This window comes from Dermacentor albipictus, unplaced genomic scaffold (genome assembly GCF_038994185.2).
Source record: "Dermacentor albipictus isolate Rhodes 1998 colony unplaced genomic scaffold, USDA_Dalb.pri_finalv2 scaffold_63, whole genome shotgun sequence".
Classification (NCBI taxonomy): Eukaryota; Metazoa; Arthropoda; class Arachnida; order Ixodida; family Ixodidae; genus Dermacentor; species Dermacentor albipictus.
The window spans coordinates 126,219-147,673 of NW_027225617.1; the positions used below are offsets into that span (position 1 = coordinate 126,219).

At 48.4% G+C, this 21,455-nt stretch overlaps 1 protein-coding gene, 1 long non-coding RNA gene and 1 other non-coding gene across 3 annotated transcripts in view; 2 read left to right on the forward strand and 1 right to left on the reverse strand.

Moving 5' to 3' along the window:
* LOC139053063 (uncharacterized) overlaps nt 1-21,455 on the forward strand; it is a 407,344-nt gene that overhangs the window by 25,516 nt on the left and 360,373 nt on the right. The gene's annotated exons all lie outside the window — the stretch shown is intronic.
* The window catches only part of LOC139053058 (uncharacterized), a 41,800-nt gene that overhangs the window by 16,851 nt on the left and 3,494 nt on the right, over nt 1-21,455 (reverse strand). The window contains exons 3-7 of the mRNA XM_070530194.1: nt 20,863-21,012; nt 17,390-17,623; nt 12,134-12,347; nt 7,332-7,482; nt 1,554-1,675 (exon numbers count right to left, since the gene is read on the reverse strand). Of these exons, the coding sequence (XP_070386295.1) occupies nt 1,554-1,675; nt 7,332-7,482; nt 12,134-12,347; nt 17,390-17,623; nt 20,863-21,012 (871 nt within the window). The remainder of the gene's footprint in view (nt 1-1,553; nt 1,676-7,331; nt 7,483-12,133; nt 12,348-17,389; nt 17,624-20,862; nt 21,013-21,455) is intronic.
* Nucleotides 3,548-3,734, forward strand: LOC139053065 (U2 spliceosomal RNA). Its single transcript, XR_011510186.1, has one exon. It is a non-coding gene; the product is annotated as a U2 spliceosomal RNA (small nuclear RNA).

The following is a 21,455-nucleotide window of genomic DNA, read 5'->3' on the forward strand; positions in this document are numbered from 1 at the left end:
GCTAAGGCATTGCGCAGACCGAAAGTAAAGCCCACCAAGAGCTACAAAAGCAGTTTTCTCCCGGTCCCTGGAGTCCACAGCAATATGCCAATATTCAGATCAAAGGTTTATAGAAGAGAAGTAAGTGGCACCATACAGACAGTCAAGGACATCATCAATCCGCGGTAAGGGGTAAGCGTCTTTCTTAGTAGTGTTGTTGAGATACCGATAATGCACACAAAGGCGCCGTGATCCACCCCTCTTTTTCATTAAAACAACAGGGGGTGCCCAGGAACTGGAGGATGGCTGGATAATGCTCTTCGCAAGCATCTTCTTTACTGTTTTCTTCCTGCTGAATGACGCTTCGCTCAGACGCAGACACTCGACAGAGACGATCGGTGAACAGAGCCTGCATGGCTGTGTATGCGATGCGGGACAACGAATGCCTCACCCAAAGGCCAATTACTGAAGTGGAGAATGTCTCGATAGGATTCTAGAATACATCTGAGGATGACAGTGTGTTCAGGTGGAAGGTCATTAGAGAGTTGTAGCTCAGAGAACCAGTGGGCCAGTGGGCTCAGCGCGACAGCGTAGACACCACTGTGCATGTGGTACCGCGCATGCGCAGTGGAGTCTATGCTGGTCCGCTGGGTCCGCTGCCCCGCTGGCTGGCTGAGCTATAACTCTGTATTAGCGATCATGCTGCGAATCATGATAATGGTCATGATCCGCGTGCTCATCGGAGGCCATGTAGCATCCATTGCAGAATCTCCCAGCTGAAAGTCTTGCAGTGGACAAAGGTGCGCTACGGAAAGCCCCTTTGGAAGTACTTGCTTGGCGAAGCCGAAATTCACATGTGGAAGGCAGGTTCGGCTTGCTTAATCCTCGGGATCGCGTAGGGTGCAGCGACACCTCGCGTGAACCCTGTCATAAATTGATCTGTGATGCAGACAGAATATGCCGATTGCTGATAGCTTCATGTGCGCTGTGCTGTCGCCACTTAGTTCGCGTTGACGAGACAGCACGAAGGTGAATTCTCTCACCGCCACTGCCGCGCTCTCTCACTCCAGCTCTGTAATAGCAAGTGTGCGCGGTCATCGTGTGAAATGTGTTAATGTTTGCCTGCGCGCTCGTGGCACCATGCTTCTTAATTTAGTTAGCATGCAGTTGCTTACAAATTTGTACAGCCGATAGACCTACTATCCTTACTTCGTATAGAAGTCTATACTTTCAGGCGAAACTGCGATTTTTTTATTCGATTCGTAACAACGTAACATGCAACACTAGAGATTCGGTGCTTGCTGTCTCGCAGAGTATTTGCGGTACAATATACGGGTCTTACTGTGTCACAATGTTAAAGTATGAGACTGGGCGAGTTCACGCGAAAGCCATTTATGATGCAAATACAAGACGATTGGCTGCATGGTTTAGTTCTGTAGAATTCTATTTCTTAGAAATTTCACCAGAGAAGCCGACATTGAAAAATAGAACACAATGGACATTTGAACACCTTTGAGGGTGCTCTAAAAGCGAGAAATAAAAAAAAATGGCGTCCTTAACCGTTATATACTTACTTGACAGCGTCGGTAAAAATGGTCTGCAGGAGCTCATACGCGCTTGGCTCTTGATAACTGGTTATTCCGAGAGCTATTAACGTTTTTCTGCTGGCGTCGCTGCCTTGAAAGTTTTTTAGTTTCTGGAAAGAAATGCGTTAGAAAGCATAATACGAGATCAGCGCATGCACCCTTGAAAATAGTACATAGAGATAACTGGCAAACAATAAAAAGACGAGTAATGATGATCGTTCTTTGATTGTTTTTATCTGCATGGCATTTGTTCTTACTTTCTTGCTTCTTTAGTTTATTGTTCACCTTCACAAAATTTTACTTCTGACCCATGAATATACTATGATGAATATGGATTTGTGTTTGTTCACAATTCTTCTAATTCATAAAGCCAGCGTGACACTTCTCTGCAAGCAGGCCAAGCATACAACAGAATGCAAAGAACGTCATGTACAATTAAATTATCCTAATAAAGAAGCGGATTTGGACAGAAGACGCGTTGACGAGGAGAAGGCTGGCCGCAATGAAAGTCATGACTCTTAGCGGAATAAAAAAAAAAAATCGAGTTAGGGGGATCTCTCCACGCTCTGCGTCCCCCTTTGTTCTGGCCGCTTCACCTCATGCGAGATACCAGTCTCGCAGGGTGTTAACCTATGTTTTCGACACATGTAGACCGAAATTATTTTTCTTGCGTTCTTTGCTTACCTGTAAAAGCGCACTCTATATATGTGATTATTCTGTCGTCATAAGTGGGCTTGACCTTCGACTAACAAGTCCATGAACTGGTTGCTGCGTCGAATACGCAATTTTACCCCTTCGAGCAGTGCACACGCATTGCATCTTGAAGTGATAATGTACGATGGGTGTTTTCTCTCTCGTTAGTTTCCGTTCCCGTCTTTTAAAGGCAAAGTTTTTCTTTTGTACCTCGCCGGTGTGTTGTGGCCGTGACTGCCGCCTGACTGTTTGCTTGCCGAATAGGCCAACGAATCACAGCACAGTACGCGCGCCACTCAGTCCGCTGGGTTCCTTGCAACACCACCAGATGGCGCTCGCCTCCGCGCATCCGCGATGCCGGTTGTGTGAGGATATGAAATAATTCAGTGCCATTTCACTTTGTGAAGGTGGATGGCCGGCGAAGCTGTGTATGTGGGCACTTCAATGGCGAACGCTCCATTGCCATGCACCCGCCGTGGTTGCTCAGTGGCTATGGTGTTGGGCTGCTGAGCACGAGGTCGCGGGATCGAATCCCTGCCACGGCGGCCGCATTTCGATGGGGGCGAAATGCGAAAACACCCGTGTGCTTAGATTTAGGTGCACGTTAAAGAACCCCAGGTGGTCAAAATTTCCGCAGTCCTCCACTACGGCGTGCCTCATAATCAGAAAAGGGTTTTGGCACGTAAAACCCCAAATATTATTATTATTATTATTATTATTATTATTATTATTATTATTATTATTATTATTATTATTATTATTATCCATTGCCATGCGTGAAACGCCGTATGCGCATATATGGAAGGCGAGTATGCGACTACTCGCTCCTCCACGATGTTGTGCCTCAGTAGATGATGGGGCACCGGGGGGTGTACATACCCATGTATTTTTACAAAACGCGACACGGAACCTTTTACTAACGAATTCTGGCACGTAGAACAGACACGCACCTCAGCGCAATACGAGGGTACACACTGCTTCACCGTAGCCAAGGCGATGATGCGTTGGTCGACGTCTCGCAGTGCAGTAATGGTTTTCAGGTCACTCGAAAACCACAAGCTGTCACGCGCGGCACAGGCCACACAAAATTGGGTCCCCACTAACTCCCTCTGAAACCTTGGCCTTGCAACGGTAAAATTTGCGGGACTGGGGCCACATGGACGGTTCGCATTTCTTTCCGCCTCGCGGTCTTGGCCGAGAGCCCGCCTACATGACCGCCACCACGGGAGAGTGGAAGGAAAGAGATGCGCAAGCGCTTGGAACGCCGACAAAGAGAGGGTGATGCAAACATAGACGCGGCCGAGGTGGATCAAAGCATATATCTGTTCTTATCAGCATGATATATGATGCGGGTTTTATTTGGACCCAACATATTAAAGTTATTTTTGTAAGCTGGTGGAGTGCTTAATGCCTGCTTGACCTCTGCCGCCGCTCGGCCCGTTATTTCAGTCTTCTATATCGGCCTCGGGATCAACCCGTGTATGGGGAGAAAACAACTCCATAGAGGAACGCAATTTCTTTCCGGAACCTATACGCCTTTTCATACATAACTTTCAACGCTGTGGAGGCTAGAGATACTTCTTCCTGTGGCTTCGTTCGCGCTTGGATATAATTCGATGTTTTTTTGACCGCGATTGTGCGCTACTCTTCTTCATATAGGCTCAATATCGAATGAAAGAACTTTTAATCCGTAGAATCAAGCACACTGTGGTATACGACTGCTGATGCATTGTTTTGGATCATTTTTGTTTTTGTTGTTCTTTTCGGGTTTCCTACTTGCAACCCGCCGCGAGGAGCCTCGTGCGCATGCTCGCTCGAGCGAACGCTTTTGGCGCGCAGCGAAGTGTAGACTGAACACGCGGAGTGAAAACTTGATCGAACTTCCTGCGTAGTTTCCACAGCGTTGACGTGCTATGTGTATGGAACGGAGTATAGCCATATGCAGCTTCGCTGTAAAAAAAGAATCAGAAAACTCTCCTTCGCGCATACACGACTGCGTGGTAATGAGGAAGCAAATGCTCCTTGCGGTTAGAATGGATTCGAATTGCGCTACGTACATATTCGCATGCCGCCTCTGAAACCCTGTCGAGTTGAGCGCGTCTGTCGGACTCGCTAGTAGTCAGCAACTCCGCTTAACAAAAGGCTCGGATAATTCGTGTGCGCCTACGCTAGTGCGCGTGTACTCTGGTGTTTCGATTATTTATGCACTGACACAGCGGTTTGCTACATATGGATTCCAGCTCGTTGGATCTGCTACGTTTCCGGGACAGTTGGACTGTGCGCAGTTTATTTCTCTTGGCTCTTCGTACGCCTCGCCATTTGTATTCTTTCGAATGTTGGGCGGTAATGTGACAACGAAATGTTCAAGGCCCGACTTCGATCCAGATTCCTCACATCGCTCGCTTGCCCCCGTTGCGCGCTCTTAGTTTAAGCAAAAGCTGCTGGCTCTATAGACGAGCCTGTATTGTTTCTGGTGGCCGACTGTGCTTTCACAGCTGTGCTAGATAATTGTATCTTCTGCACCCGTCTGTAGTTGCAGTGTCCGCAGTCTATATTGTGCGAGTAGGGGTACTTCCTGCTTCTTCTTTAAGCAGTGTGTGTCTAGTGCGGAGGACCGCTGCTGTGGATGTCGGGCAGTGCGTGAGCACAAACCACATTGCGATAACATGGGAGAAGTCACGGTCCCCTAAACCTAACCAGGAGTACCGAGCCGGTGCTGTACCGTATTTTTTTTTTCAATGCCCTTTGCTCAGTTATGCCGATAACGTTGGCTTGCCAGGAACCGATGGTAGTTGCCTTCTCTTTTAGCACTTAGCGTATTGATTTACTGGATGCCGCAGCGGCCAGTGAATGACAGCCACGGCCGCCTTCATTTAGTACATCTCGGAGAAGAAAAGCCCTGCACACTTTTAGAAGTGCTGCCAAAACGGAATGCATGCAGAGAATCCATAGAAAATATATTCAAGAAAAGCTACAGCCTAGCTCAGCGCGTCCCAGTTTCCTGCATTGACACTTGGCCTCGCATATGTCAGCGTTGATCGTCGACTGCATCGTGCCATGGTGTGACGCGGGATGCCACGCAATTTATCTGGGGAGGATGGCGGAGAGTCTCGCTTGGCGTTATTCCATTGCCCAACTATACAGGCAGTCGTCCAATACTGGAGGTCTCGTCATCATGCGCGCACCAGGTGAGGACGGCCCACCTCTCCTCCATACGGGCATTGGCTGCGCACGGATGTCTGCGCGAGTCAGCACATTACGCGGCTCGCGTGCGTTATCTCGGAGGTAGTCTGCGGCGGGTGCAAAAGTTGAGGGCGAGCCGAGATGGCTGGCGGCTTCACGCGCGCTGTGTTTTTGCGCACGTTGTCTTGGAGGCCGCGCTATATCTTGTTTGGGAGACAAGCCGAAGCGAGAGGCAGCGTGAAGCGTTTGCTCACTGCTGTGGGCTTCTACTTCAAGCCAGCTCTATGGCAGTGAGTGATCGTGGTCATCAAGTTGGATATGTTTGTTTGCCCGCAAGTGCGTGAAACCACGCCTGTCAATTTAATTATTAAGCGAATGTTCGATTCAATTTATACGGGCGATAAAATTACGACCGGCACTTCGTGTTGTTGCGTAATCCATTGCTGTCGATGTCAACGATACAATGGCAAAGGAAACTCCCAATAACCAATGTTGCAATGTTGCACTGCGAGAGTACTACGCAGCTCAAAATGTGCGAAATCAATTCTGCCCTATAAGCTGTCGCCACTCCTACTTCACCCTTTCTCTCTCTCTCCCTCTCTCCCTATCTGTCCCCATGCCTTAGTTCCTCGCCCTTCTTCGCCACACTTTACTGTGTTTCCTGCCTACAACCAAAAGAGCACGCCTCACTTCGCGTATAATTTCTATAGAAATTTTTGAACGCTCTTTGTTCTATAACTACACAGTGTATATAGCACAAATGTCTGATTTTTTCATAATCGCGTTTTGTTTTATCGCACAACTGTCCTTGGTCTTGTTGATCTTTGGCGCCCTCGATTTGTTTTCCTTCTTTTCGACCAAACTCGAACAGTTCAGTCTTGAGCCGCCGCGTTGTCTCCTACACGGCCACCAACTCGACACGTAACGATGACGTGGGTTACCGCACTGGGACAGGTGGCGGTCACGTGGATATGCGTGTTCGAACCCCGGTGGGCACGTATATTAACGTTAGCGGCACGTAAAGTGCACATACGCGGGGCACATACCACGCTCACTCGATTCTATAGCGCGCACTTTTCTTCAAGAAAAGTACACAAATTTAATCACATGTGTGCTGTGTTCGAATACGAAACCTACATAACAACAGCAACATGTTATCGTCAAAGTGATTCATATTTCTATAATCCAATCCAATGCACACGTCGCTGCAGCTAAGGGAGCTGTTGCAGCTTTGAGCTCGCTCCTTCCGTTCGTGAGGCTGCCTTGGTCTTCAAGGCGTTCGGTATCTCACATTCCAGAAGTGGCAAGGAAGATTATATGTTCGGGGCTCTAGTGATAACGGGGCCATTGACAGTGGCGGCAGTGACGCCTGTTCCACTGCAGACGCGCGGTATAAATTTTGTCCAGAGCGAACCGCTCTTGAGAATGAACGATGAACAGCTTTGTATTTATATTTGATAATATTGCGTGTGGGTGTTCGAAATAAGGCATTGCAATTGTTTTTATTGCTGTTTGTGAGAATGATGTCCATACATCTATCAAGGGTGCGTAAGAATCAAGCAGTGACCGTAGATGGTACTGCGACGCAGTACGGTACGTGGCTCATTAAGACAGTATTCTTGCGCGGCCATACTGTACAGGTGTACATGGTTTGCGATGTCTGTTTCATGCTCCTTTGATTTTGTTCGAGAAGTGGCCTTTGTATGTAGGAAGGCCGTGTAAACAATTCGTATCGTGCAAATAGTGTCTGCCTTAAGCTCTTCCAGAATAAACGACACCGACAAGCGACATTAGTGCGATATTTGACACGCGGACCAGGATTGATTGATTGATTGATGATTGATGTTTAATGGCGCATGGGGCGCGGACCAGAAGGAGTGATGTACTTACTTGAAGAAGTTTTTTTGCTTTGTCGTACAGCGCCCTGATCTTCTGCGCGCTCTGCAGCACGTTCAGAACACCATAGTGCTTGATGTTTTTCGGTACAAGTTCTGTTAGCTTCTCCTCTATCGTTCCGTTGATGTCGGCGGCGCTTGAGTACCTTGGAAGGAGCGAACGAGATCAAAGGTCGTGCCCTTGTCACTACGATCTGTACAGAGGTGTTCGTTCACTGATATCCCACGTGCAAGAAATTCACCAAAATGTTAGCACTTCAACCTGATTCGCTTTCAACACACTTTCGTCACAAGTGAAAGACAGTATAACAGACAAGACAGGCAGTAACACAATGCCTACTAATGTACAGACACCAGCGAAATTCTAGAGACCACGACTCCGAGACAAAAGAGAAAAAAGGAAAAAAAAGGGGTATAGGCTGCATCTGGGAAGCGGCGACAACAGGGTACATGAAATGCCTTGTTCGTGTTGCAGAGAGTGTATTGGCGTTAGGCTACATTTACGACGTAGTCATATGCACAAGTTACGTTCATTCACAAATTAGAAAGTTTACGTGCCTAATTGCTGTTACAGCGTGTGGATGTACGTCTTACGGTGAAACATTCCGATCCTGCTCGCTTCCCAAGCATGGTGCGCCCATTTGTTTTACAAGCTGGGCCGGGATAACGTAATACTATATATATCTAATTTTATTTCAAGTTCGCTGTGGGCCCTCAGAGGTAGGTCAAAATTTATTTGAATACTCTCAAGGCCACAAGGCACTGCAGAGGGGGTGGGTTACATTGCAGTGAACTAGTAGAAAAAACTACAGAGAAAAAAAGATGACATCCTAATATAAATGTCAATATACATCATAATACACGTATTACTTACACGCCATAGTGGAACAAATAGTGAGATAGTAAAATAATGACAACAAGATCAACTAAGAAAAATAAAAACATCTAATTACATCTGCACATACTACTGAAATGGTGAAAAAATGTTAATTGCATCTAATTAGAAAAGAGAAGTATGATGGCAGTCTTGAAAGAGTTGCTATCCTCTGTAGCAGCAACTCAGGCGGGAAGGTGATTCCAGTCTTTGATGGTCTTTGGTAAGAAGGAATGTAAGAAAAAGTTAGTGCGACAGAAAGAAGGGGCTACTTTGTTAGGGTGGTCCGTGCGCGATGAAAAGTAGGATGGTGCTGAGACGAACACAGCCTGAAGAATTGCATTGTGAAAGAGATCTTATGAAAAAGAGGAAGTACTTTTCGTCGTATTATCAGGTCAAGGCATAGGCCAAGGCCAAAAAAATATTTCATTGAGGTGACGCTTGAAGATCGGTTATAATCTGATAACATAAATATTGCCGCTCAGTTTTGGATAGATTAATGAGTCAACTAGAGTGTGTTGATGAGGATCCCACATCAGTGCTGCATATTCTTGTTCAGGTCGAATTATTGTCTTATATAATACTGTATCAAAGTTTGAATTGGCTTGGTTAAAGTTTCTACGAAGGCATTTCCGTGAACGATTAGCTTTGTTGTAATGTAGTTTATGTTATGGCACCACCAAACATTACTGGTTATTTATACTGCGATCTAATTTAGTTCCATTAGTAAGATAGTCAAAAGAACTGGAAGGAATGCAGAGGCGAGAAACGGTCATTTTACATTTAGTCGCGTTGAGAGTCATTTGTCGTTTGTTACACAACTCACATATGGTGCCAAGGTCAGATTGAACAACATATAAAAATTGTTTCTGTTGGTTATCGGGCGAAACCTGACGCCGTCATCGGCGAACAACTTTGTCGATGAGTTAAGGCCGTTAGGAAGGTAGTTAACATAAATTGGAAACAGCAAAAGACTCCGCCAAAATGGGCGGGGCGCACGCCTGAATCTTTCACGGAAGGCCAGTGGCGAATTTTTCATAAATACCGATTCCAGTCGTTTTACGTCGTTGGAGCCCTATTTGGGCAATGCCGTAAATAAATGTCCCTCCGCCCCCCTCCACACACACACACACACACACACACACTCGAGCCAGCCGCACTAGCTGATGGTTCGGACTCGTGCGCTTGCTTCAATCTACTGTCATCGCGCTCCATATGGATACGGGCACACACTCGCCGTGGTCAAAAGCTTTGAATATATCTTTCTTGCTGCCCGAGTCTCGTCACGCCATTCTTCGGGCTGAACGCGAAGCGGCCGTAGACGAGCAAGCGTCAAAATTGTGCAACGAAGTGCCCACTTGTAGGCCTTCTCCTGGTAAGCATGCAAATGTTTGAGTCTGATAAATTATACCAACTGTGGCGTAGCCAACTTTCTCAGAACGAGACCATATACACACGCACTGGTGAGCTACTCCTCTCAGAAAGTCAGCCACGAGGCTAACTTGAGCTCCGATTGCGTCATGCGTAGCGCGAAACCGGCGCGATCTTTGGAAGCCACACATCTAAGACGGAGTAACGGCTTTCAGTCGAATTGAAGGCAGGGTGCAGCCGTATTTGTGGCTACCGTTTGTAGAAAATGTGACTACGGTCATGCAATGTACCCGTTATTCAGAGTGAAAGGAATTTGAGCGTTCAACGATATCAAGGTTTTCATCACAGCGGTCTTTACTATTGTCGACGGGCAGGTATACTCAAAAACGCTCGCCCATTGTGTACGTGACCCGGGCGGGTGAAGAGTGGCCGGGCCAGGTACACCTTATAAGGTACTTGCCTTATCGGCCTAGGATGATGACGGTTAAGAGCTTCGCCGTGGGGAGATGGACATGGGGGAGACGTCAGCGTGAGCTCTGTTGCTCGGGGGTGATGCAATCGGTGAACCGGAGACATCCGCCTTCTCGACACGAGTGCGAGACGTGCGCGCAACGAACCCCGGATCACCCAGAACTTGCACCATCCCTTTAGCAACAAGTTTTGTGTTTCAGCGCAAGGCCACGGAGCAGTTCTTGGGGAGCCCTCATTTCATGTGGATTGAAGGGGTCAGTTGTTGCGCAGGTGTTGAATATATTATTGGGCATAATCTGCACACACGCACGCGCACACCTGGCATATCCAAGTTAACAAACACAATTGTGCGGATGCGTAGTGAAGCTTTCGTGAACTGGTTAAGACAATGCTGTAGGTTTGGCCGTTTTACTTTTGGGTCTTTGGCGCGAGGGAAACTGTAGCGCGCGCGTGTACTCTCGCTCACGCGTGTGACACACCACGTGACACGCGCCACGACCATCTGGAAGATACAGTTGGCGTTAGCACGATAGAAGTATAAGTGCGATTGGTTCCTATTGGTCAGAGCTCCGTGCTGCGTGTGACACACCACGTGATACGCGCGACGACCATCTGGAAGATGCAGTTGGCGTAAGCACGATAGAAGTATAAGTGCGATTGGTTCCTATTGGTCAGAGCACCTTGCTGCGTGTGACACACCACGTGACACGCACGACGACCATCTCGAAGATACAGTTGGCGTTAGCACGATAGATGTATAAGTGCGATTGGTTCCAATTGGTCAGAGCACCGTGCTGCTATACTGGGTACGTGACCGAGATTCAGTACCACCATCAGGCACGTAATTCAATTTTTTTTTCTAAATGTATGAACTAGTGGAATAGGCAGGAGCCCTCCGTAGTCATGGTCGGGAAAGTCCGGGAAATTTCGAAAAGAAACCCCTCGCTTAAAAAAAAAGAACAAAAAAACGGGTTGGCTGTGTTGTGTAACCGCGCGTGTATCAGTGACTATTTCTGCCAACCAATCGCGCATGAAAAGCTTCGCGCGTTTCGTTTGTTTCGTCGTAACCTATGCAACAATTACTGTTTGCCCCGAGGCGTCCTGCTCACTGCATGCACAACCAGCGATTTTGAAAACGCAGTGAAACAATTGTTTTAAATCTCACCTGTACTTAGTCTGCAAGGTTCCGTTGGTAAAGACGAGATACAAGATTCATTTAGGGAGCTGGAACGCTAACTTACCCTTGTAACTTATCCTTTGTTTGGCGCATGCTACAGAACTCCTCATTGCAACTACAAATCCATCCACTATAGCCTCCCTCAGTCAATGCGCTACTCGCTTTTTTTTCAGAACTGCTTAACATTCTATTAATTTTAGGGGGACTTCTTTATTGCTCTCCTTTGAACTTTACTTGCAGCTTTCGAGAATGCTGCAAGTTAAACCGCCAAGGTCAGTCAGCGGAGCGAAATATTTTGTTGACTGTGAAATTTACAGACCCTAGCCAATAACCTTAGAGCATTCCAGGCGGCCTAGCTTAAGTTTGTTTGGTGGCAGGCGTTTGCCTTAACGCGGCCGTAAAAAAAAATTTGCAGTCCCTAAAGGCAAACTACTGCGAAATTTCACTTTGGCTGCATTGCTAATAGAATAAGTACACTTGTGTGGCATACTGAAGCAATCGTTGCAAAGCTGATAACTGCCTAACTTTCCCATTAGCAGCCTTTAAATAGCTCCTAAGCTGAGTGCGCTTGTACATGTTGGTTGGCGGACGTGTGGCGGATGTTAATCGCCAGCCTGTCGCCTCCCGTATCTTTTAGCACGCAGCTGGCCCGCCCCTGTGGGGGCGTTTCACCGCCATATTTAGGGTATCAAAAAACTACTTTCGCGAGCATTTCGCAACGCATCCGCTCGTATCTCAATTTCGGCGCATTCTCGAGAGGTTTCTGTATGCCTGCATTACGTCAAACTATAGGCTTCTTACGGGGCATAAATTCTGCTGGAGCTGGCCTCTAACAGTTGCACTGTTATGCTTGGCCAGAATGTATCGCGTCAAGAATGTTGGTTTGCTTTAATGAATTACCAACCGGATATCGAAGCCGATGCCCCCCAAAGGTCGACTGCGGCTCTGCATCTCATTCTGGAACGTCGCCCAGCTTTCAGGAACCAGGACGCCGTGCAGAGTGCCGCGAGCAATTGCGACGTCCCTGTAGTAGATGTAGGTGCAGAGGCCGTCCGTCGGGATCATGCTGGGGAAGATCGCGTAGGCCCCGACCGTGCACACGAGCTCGTTGACCGAGACTGCAAAGGGGGAGTTACGAGAAAGGTTGGGGGGCCGCAAAAAGAAATTCTCGAACGTGTTTCATCTTAAAGAAGGGAATTGCGCTAAAAAAGACACGGACGAGTAAGGACATGGACGGGCGCAAACTCGCGACTGATTTTATTCAGAAGGAACACAAATATATATACCTAGATTCTTATTGCCTAATAATTGCCTAAGCGCACATGCCAAGAACGTTTTTTCTTTCTTATACAAATTTATACTGGAATCGCTTACACAATCATCACCTGACTTATCAATGTAAAAGCTTCTGCGAGTTCACGTGCTACCTGGTTACGACTGCGCCTTAAGATTTTGGTTCTAGCCAGCAAAGGCTGGCATGCTTTATCAGGCGTAGCCAAAGGGCATGCGCCGCAATGTAAGGGCAAATTTGACCCTTTTTCATTAACCATAGAGAGCTTGTGTTCCCTCAGTCGTTCATTTATACAACGGCCCGTCTGGCCAATGTAAACTTTTCCACATGTCAGGGGAATTTCATACACAACCCCGACCGAACACCTGACAAACTCGGTGGCGTGACGTTTGGTGCAGTCTCGCACGCATTCCTCGCCGGAGACAATCCGGGGGCACAAAGAGGCCAACTTGCGCGGGGCAGAAAATACCACCGGCACACCGTAGCGATTGGCTACATTCTTCAGGTTGTGGGAGACCCTATGAATGTATGTGTAAGCGATTCCAGTATAAATTTGTATAAGAAAGAAAAAACGTTCTTGGCATGTGCGCTTAGGCAATGATTAATCAATAAGAATCTAGGTATATATATTTGTGTTCCTTCTGAATAAAATCAGTCGCGAGTTTGCGCCCGTCCATGTCCTTACTCGTCCGTGTCTTTTTTAGCGCAATTCCCTTCTTTAAGTATGTACGACCGACTCGCCCAACAACGTGCTCTCCTGTTTCATCTTAATTCCCCAATTGGAGAGGTCGCTCCCGTTTAAAGATTGTTAACGCTAGCAGCCCTGTCGGCAAGGCTAATTTGACCGTGTTAAATTCGAGAATTTTTTTTTTCATTTTTTAGATATCAGTGTCCGTTCTATGAGCGGAACGCATGCGCAGCACTTTTCTTCAGTTAAGATGCACCGTTTTATCTGGTTGCGCATTGAAAGTTCACCGGCGTTGTCATCGAGCGAATTGTAAGCTACTATAGCACAGACACGGCATGTTACTGTTGACAGCGTGAAACGTGGCCTCCGGGCGGCGAGCGCTGTCTTTGCAGCTCGTATCGCCCGATCTCTGAGGCCGTGGGTCAAATCGCGAGCTTTTGGCCGGGCGTGGCTGCAACGGTTGAATTCTCGCGCTCTCCGCTTGTCCCGTCACTGCGGCGTAGGGGACGTGAGCAGTCGGCCCCGACGTGTCCGTGACGCCGGCAGCGTGCAGGCCAGGCGCACGTGTCCCGAACCACGGCAGTGCATGCACCGCGCAGGCCGACCGTGGGAAACCGTCCAGGACTAGTTCATTGGCGATTTAGATCTGCTGCAACAGGCTGTCGAACGGCTTTGAAGACCGTTCTCGATACGGCAGTTAGGCCGAAGTTTCGCCCTCCTGCTTTCGAAAGTCGGCGACAGCGGAACCGCTGAACCTTAACCTGGAGGTTCTTCCAGGTCAGCGAATCGCTTCGACGCATGGGGACGGCTTGAGGGCCCGGCTCGCACGTGGTTAGTCTGGTAGCCGCTCAAAGCCGCATCATCGAGGAGCAGCCATTCCCTGTCAAAAGGGTCCCGGATGTCTTCAACCCTGGAAACACGTGTTCGAAAATCTCCGTGCAAGTCTATTTTGTTCAGTAATAGATGTCATGGCGCAAACGCGCCACTACAATCTCAGAATGCCTAATTGCTTCAGGTAAATTACTTTTAACGCGTCAACCAGGGCCAGCTTCGCCGCTGAGCCTACGAAGGCCTTCAGTAGCCGACGCCTATGACTTTGGATCGTCTGGGTGCTTCATTGGCGGTCGGACAACGAAAATTCCTGTCGTGGTAGTAACTAAGGTATAGAGCGTGCAAGCTTGCAGAAAGAATAAGGGGACAACACGATGCAAAGAAACAGCGCGTAAATAAAACAATAGCTGAGGATGAACACTGCACGTACGCTAACCCAAAGGAATGATTACAGTAACAGAAACTGAATGGGCGCGTGGCATGTAGCACGCAATTTGAGCGTCCTCTTTGTAGGTACACATGCGTCCTGTTTCGAATAAATCAATTGTTGAATTTTGCGTTATGTGTATTGTCCTTCCTCGGTCCATGTTTTGTTTCCACTATTTCCTTAGCCTAAATGTGCCCTATCAACCAAGCTGACTTCCTCCCGATCTCGTGGGAATACATGCTGATTCAATTTACCCCTACCAAAGTCAGGGGTGCAAGGATTCAGGAGAGCACGTTGTTGGGCGAGTCGGTCGTACATACTTAAAGAAGGGAATTGCGCTAAAAAAGACACGGACCCTTCTTCCCTTCTTTAAGGTGCAAGGATAAGTTTCGAAAGCCGTATAGATGGTTTTTCGACCAGCTCACACCCCACACTGTAGACACGTTATTAAATAAAGCGTGCTTTGTAATTATCTTTCGCAGTTCGGTTAGGAGCTTTAGGCTGAAACGGGTGCGCTTTCAAGCTCACCAGTGCCGAAAATACAGCTGCGACTCTACAGCTAAGACTCATGACATCCGACGGTCCCGCCAAAGTTCCCCGGCAGTGATTTCGAAAAAGAAAAAGAAAGAGAGAGAGAGAGAGAGAGGAAAAAAGTACGACACCTACGCTGATTCGTAGTAGTAGTTCCATTTGAGGACCCAGTAAACTGAACGGCGGCTTAGCAGAAAATAGGACACCTGGCGTTTTTTTTATCGCGCCTTATTTACGCACCTTATGATTACTAGCCGGACGCGGGTTAGTAACAAGGTATCGGCATAACTGAAAGCGAGTTAATGAAGGACGCTCTGTCAGGCATGTTTGTGTGACGAAACCCGCAGTCAGCCATTAAAGCAGATGTTCTTGAGTTGGCTCCTATCAAGGGTAACTTGTTGTTTCGTCCACTTTCATTTCCTTTTCACGTATCACTTCCACACTTCAATGAAAAACGAGGTTCTCCTTTGCTTCCGCTGGCTTCATTATCTCTTGGCTTAGTACACTCTAGGAAACGTGCGCTGGTAAGCGAGAGTAACTACACAGTTAGTGCTAAAGAAGGGCAATTTCGTCCAACGGGATTCTAAGTGCAGGAGTGTGCGAGTCGCGTGCAAATGTGGGAAAGTAAGCGTTAAGTTTCTTGGTCGCAAAGAGAGCAGCGGCAGGACGAGCGGCAACAATTAGTCCCGATGCGGACGCTTTTCTTTCCGTTCGTGTCGTCGAGTGAAACGATAGAAACGGTCGACCCTCTTCGCCTGATCTTAACGCCAGTTTGAACGAGCTACACGCAGGGCAGTACTCCGCCTCATCGCTAGAAAATCCCATGGAAGCTAAATGGTGGAACGTGATGCGCCATGCGCCTCACGTGCACGCTATGAACAAACGATACCCATTAAACGCGCAAGACACTTCCATAGACTGGCTCCCGGTCATTGGTGCAAGTTTCTTCCTCGTAACTCGAGTGAAGTGGGCCAGGTGTCCAATACGTTGGCAGTTGAAGTAAATGGGACGGTCATCAGCAGTCCTACGCTCGACTGGATTGCGAGTAGGGAACGGTGGCCTTTGACCTTGGGCGTGCAAAAGTGAAGGACGGCGGTAGATCGGCTGATAACGAGCTGCGGTGCACAGGGAGTCCAGGCCAGCATTAGAGAGCTCCTGATGAACGAGAGCTTGGACTAGTGCCATCTGGGAGCTATGATCACAGGTAAGGCCGCACGTAGAAGCAGGAGACAGCGTCAATTTCATGTCGGACGATCTCCTTCTCGTGTTCTAAGGTGAGAGGCGCCGACGGTTCAGGCGCGTCTTCGCACAACCATGCTGCTGCCGTGTTCGGAAGTCGAGCGAAATGATGGGCAATGCGTCGACTTTTGGCGGCCTCAAAGCGCTTGCACTCTTGGATGACGTGGTCGACGCTGTCGCTGTCTTCGCAGCTTAGAAGATTGAAGGCATCATCTGCTAGGCCCTTTAACACGTGGCCAACTTTCTCGGGCTCCGTCATGCCGTCGTTGGCTTTGCGGCACACGGCAAGCACGTCCTGTGTATAAGTCAGGTATGACCTGTCGCTTTCTGCGCACGAGATGCCAGCTCCGTCTTCGCTGCTGCCTTTCTACCTGCAGACTTGCCGAACAGGGAGCGCATCTTTTCCTTGCATGCATCCCAGCTCCCAGTTTCGTCTTCGCTAATCTCAAACCACACCTTCGCTGTTCCTTTGAGATATGTTTGCCAACGTGATCGTCTCATCCCAGTGATTGTTCTTACTTGCAAGCTCGTACAGGTGTAGCCAGTCCTCGATCTCGGCATTGTCATTCCCGCAGAATGTGCCTGGGTCTTTTAGCTGAGCCAGGACGACCGTTGTCGTTCCAGTTGCCTCGGTGAGCGTCGACCCCTATTCCTCCATCGTGGAGAAAGCCAAGCGTCGGCCGCTGCCGAGCTCCGGTGTACCCTTTGGGTACCCCGCATCTCCCACCAAGATGCCACGGGGATGAGAGTAGCCAAAAGGGATAGGAAATTGTGTTTACAATATATATATATATACAGAGAGCGATGGCTGCCGGCTAGATGGCAGAACAACAACACGAGTGCTACTCTGATCGTCGTCTTCACCCTCTTTCTGGCGCATCCTTCCATGCTAGGCAGGATGCGTGCTTCAGTGCGCTGGAATAGGGCGTAACAATATTTATGTTCATTTTATCAATGCGCAGTTATTTTCCGAGCATGCTATATTTGTATAGATATACATATCAACACTTAGCAGATAGTAATCTTATGCTGGCAAGTGAGACAGTGCTATTGAATAGCATGAGCACAGTGTCGCCTAATAGTGTCTAGCGATAGGCGTATATCGGAGCATCTCGCAGCCTGCAAACCGTTTAAAGTGCTAACTATGACTTACATGGCTTCGTAGGTGGAGGCATTGGTGCGGGCGGCGGCCGAGCTGGAGGAGGTACAGGTCGTGGTGGCACAGCTGGAGGAGGTGCAGGTCGCGGCCGCACAGCTGGAGGCGGTGCAGGTCGTGGTGGCACAGCTGGAGGAGGTGCAGGTCGTGGATGGACGGCTGGAGGAGGGATGCCGGGTGGCGGGACATCTGGTGGTCTGCCGTCTGGCGCATGGTCTACCGGTGAGACAGCTGTAGGCGGATGTGTCATATTGTAAATCGACACAGTATACAAGCGCGTTAAGCAATAACTAGTGAGGCATTTAATTGCGCATAATGTAGTTTAGTTGGTCAAGAAGAGGGGTATTTGCAGCGAGCATTTCATTTAAACGCTCGGGGTGGACACCTGGGGCCCTATAACGTAAAACTATGCCACTATGTTTTTATTCCAATCTCCTGACATCAAATTTCCGTAACCACCGACGCAAGCATTGAGCGGTGACCTGCAGGGTTGTCTGAACAGACCAATCAAACGCTCTCCTCGTTCATAGGAGGTCACTTTTGTTTGCTTGAAAAACGAATACCATTGCCTACACTGAGCGGATCGTCTTATCTAATTGGCTGACAAGAGGCAATGAGCACGCTCAAGTGGAGAGGGATTCGATGGGGCCGAGCCACTGCACTGAGAATCGATAACCGGATGTATAAGGTGGTGCTGGCGTCTGTGATTGTTCCACTTTCCCTTGCTTAGCTTGTGGTGGCAGGTCGAAAATTACGGCGGCATACCACGGAAACTTGAGAATGACGCTAAAACGGATCATCAGCGAAATAGAGCTAGCAGTACGAGGTCGTAAACGGGCCAAACGTGCTCGAAAACGTTACACGGCCACGCAAAAGGCTTTATTATGCGCAAATAAACCCATGCTCTCCGGCAGGTGCGAGTAGCCAGTGCCTGAGCGATCGACGGCGGCCATTTTTTATTCCTTTCGGAGCGGGGCAGCCTGCGGCTATTCAGAAGAAAATTCAGTTTTGTTGGGCATATTAATGCATCTTTAACGCGAACACGTCACTTCGACGCGTTAGTTTTTGCGGTTTTGTGACGTTTCGTGACAGGCAGTGAAGTGGGTGCAGCCCGAAAATGTTTGACCAATAACCGAGGGCTAATGACTAAAAGGCGTCGAATCAGAAATAACTATTTTTCTTTTGTTCGGTCAAATCATGCATAATCAGCGTGTACATGTCATATTAGAAGGGGCCATATCGCGGTTTTCGTGACGTCGCGTGACGGACAGGTGAAAGGGGGGTGGTCCAAAAAAGTTTTCTACCAATGGCGGAGGGCTGATTGCAGAATTGAAATTGAAAAGCTTGAAATAGTTTTACGTTATAGCGCCCCTGCAATATTCTTTGGCAACCTGCTTCGCTTTTTCCAGCTGACATCTCTCGTACTTACCAGGCCAGGAGAGTGCCTACACCCGATCGTTATTTCAGGCAACCAGCAGCCTCATCCTCTTTATTGTCCCTGCAAGACTTAGGCCTCTCCCTGCCATCTCCAATTACCCATGTCCCGCGCATGCCGTTTCGACGTTGCGCACTACGCCTGCCGAACTGCACTTCGTCTTGTCAATGTCAAAGAGAAATTCGACTACCGTATAAACCAGATTTCTTCCCTCCCCTTAAAAAAAGGCGTTAAATTCGCCACTGGTCGTATTTAGCGGTATTTAGCACATTGCGAGTCGCCGTCTGGCCTAGTCAAGGTCAGGGGTCGCATATTCCGGACAGACCCATATTCTGGTTTGCACTGCACCCCCGTTGTTCTCTGGTAAAGACCGTTGCTTCTCTGTCTTTTAAGGCTGAGCCAGCATTTTTCGTTGTATCACACAGTCCCTAACTATTCTCAAATTTCTTTGTTAACCGCGAAGTCTCTGACCCATATATTAGTAATGGTAGAATGCAATAGTTGTAGTTTTCAGGTATGTCGCGGCAAGCTGTTTGTCTTGATTTGTAATACCTAGACTATGCCCACAACTCATTTTTCCTATAACTCTCCAAGCATCCTTCTCATGATGAGGAACCCTTTCGACGTTAACTGGCGCAATATTTTCATTTGAAAGAGCGTCAGCTTGGGCATGTTGGTTTCTCGTTTTGGTTTTTAGCTCACTAAAAACTCAGAGACAGTTTAGGTCGACGTATACGAAGGGCTTATATTGAAGTACAATTTGTTAACGTTCGTACGTAAACTTGCTGAACTTCGCCCGCATAATTGCTCAGGGTGATATCGGGTACGAGATGATTCTGTGGCAGTTGAGACGTGGTCGCTACAAGGACAAGCCGTATGTTTACAAAGTTTCGCAGAATACATTGATCTTCTATCAGATTTCACTGGTTTAATTGAGCTTATTCTCACCAGTACTAGCTGCCAATAATGTGATTAGCATTATTCGGTAACCTCACCAAGTCTGCGGTATGTATGGTTGTCCTCGGCTAACCTTTTTTACACCAACTTGGGTCCCTGCGTGGTCCGTGAAAATGCACACAGCATCGGGTAGCCGGGCTGGCGAAAGCGAGTTCGAAACTAACTGTCCGACAAACATGGATCACTGGCCATGTCACACTGGTTATGTGGCGCTATTCAGTGAGCCTTTTTAACATCAACTTGGGTGACCAGGTTTGCGTCACCAGGTATGTGCGGCTGTTCAATGAACCTGTTTGAAGGCATGTTGGGTTTCTGGTTATGTGCCACTGGGTATGACTGTTGCACTTCGATAAACCTCTGCCGTCAATTTGGGTGCCTATGTGTGTGCCCTTGGGTTTGCGTTGCTGTTCAATGACGAAAAACAGTACTTTAAAGATGGCGCCTGCCGTGAACAGAACGGAACCCACGTCATATATTTTCGTACAATGTTATGTGCATCTATATTCAGACAGGTGTCGCGCGGGAATTTCGTGGCGGCACGCGAGAGGTCACAGCATTCGCAGATGGAAGCGCGAGCGAGGAGCCGTTTGCGGCATGTTACGCGTTTCAGCAATGGCGACGCGGTGTGTCGCTGCATGGCTTCAATGCTAATCGCAGTGACGTAGACATTCGTCCAGATGTGTTTCACAGAAATTCTTGTCGCGACCAATGCATTTGCCCTCTGCTATAACCGCAGCGGATTAGAATAGGAGAGTAGAGGATGTAGTGCGGTTGTGAAGCACAGTAACCTCGAAACCGCACTGCTGAAACTCGCAGTGTCGTTGGTTGCAAACAGGTTGCGTCTTGGAGGTTCTGCAACGATTAAATTGGAAGCTGCTTACTTTTCAGCGCCGCGCATTTCCTTCGCTACAAAGCGGAAAAGCGAGATCGCGAAACTATGATTCAAGCGTTGAAATGACAGCAGAAGTGAAGGTGAGGTCGTATCGATATAACCAGTTTTCTCTTAAGGAAGTGGTCAACCTCCAATTCTTCAGACACCCATAGTTCTAGCGGTTCTTGCAAGACGGGAAAAACTCACCAGCCGCCCTTGGCGTAGTAGGTGGCACTCTAGGTGGAGGGCTGCCTCCACCGCCACCACCACCGCCACCGCCACCACCACCGCCACCGCCACCGCCACCGCCACCGCCAGTGTCTCCTCCAAAGATGTCCGCTTCGTCTGCTTCTTCAACTGCGCACACAAAACAAAACGTGAAGCTAGTATGGACACGGAACGCATCTTTAGTCCTAGTACGTTCAAGATGTCGCACATTGTTTTATTTTTGTCAGCACGTTCGCGGGACTGCGGCTTGTTTATGTATTTGTGGTTCGAGGAGAGACCGCGTCTCTCCCTCAGCAGCCCGACCGGCTCATGGCGGTTCGGGTTGCTCCACACATTGGTGCACTCAACGGGCCCAGCCTGTCTCCGGCCCGCTCGGATTAAGGCAGTATTGCGTTGTCTCGGGCCCTCGGGCAGGGCTTGAAAAAGCGGCATCGGCCCACTTGCTGCCCAGCTCGGTCTTCGAGCACCCGTGAGCGCTCTGCATAATATTCGAGCCATTCTATGCGAAGCTCAAGTCACAAGAAAATCTCGGGATTAGTTGCTCTCGAAAGAAAAACATTAAAAAAAGTTGT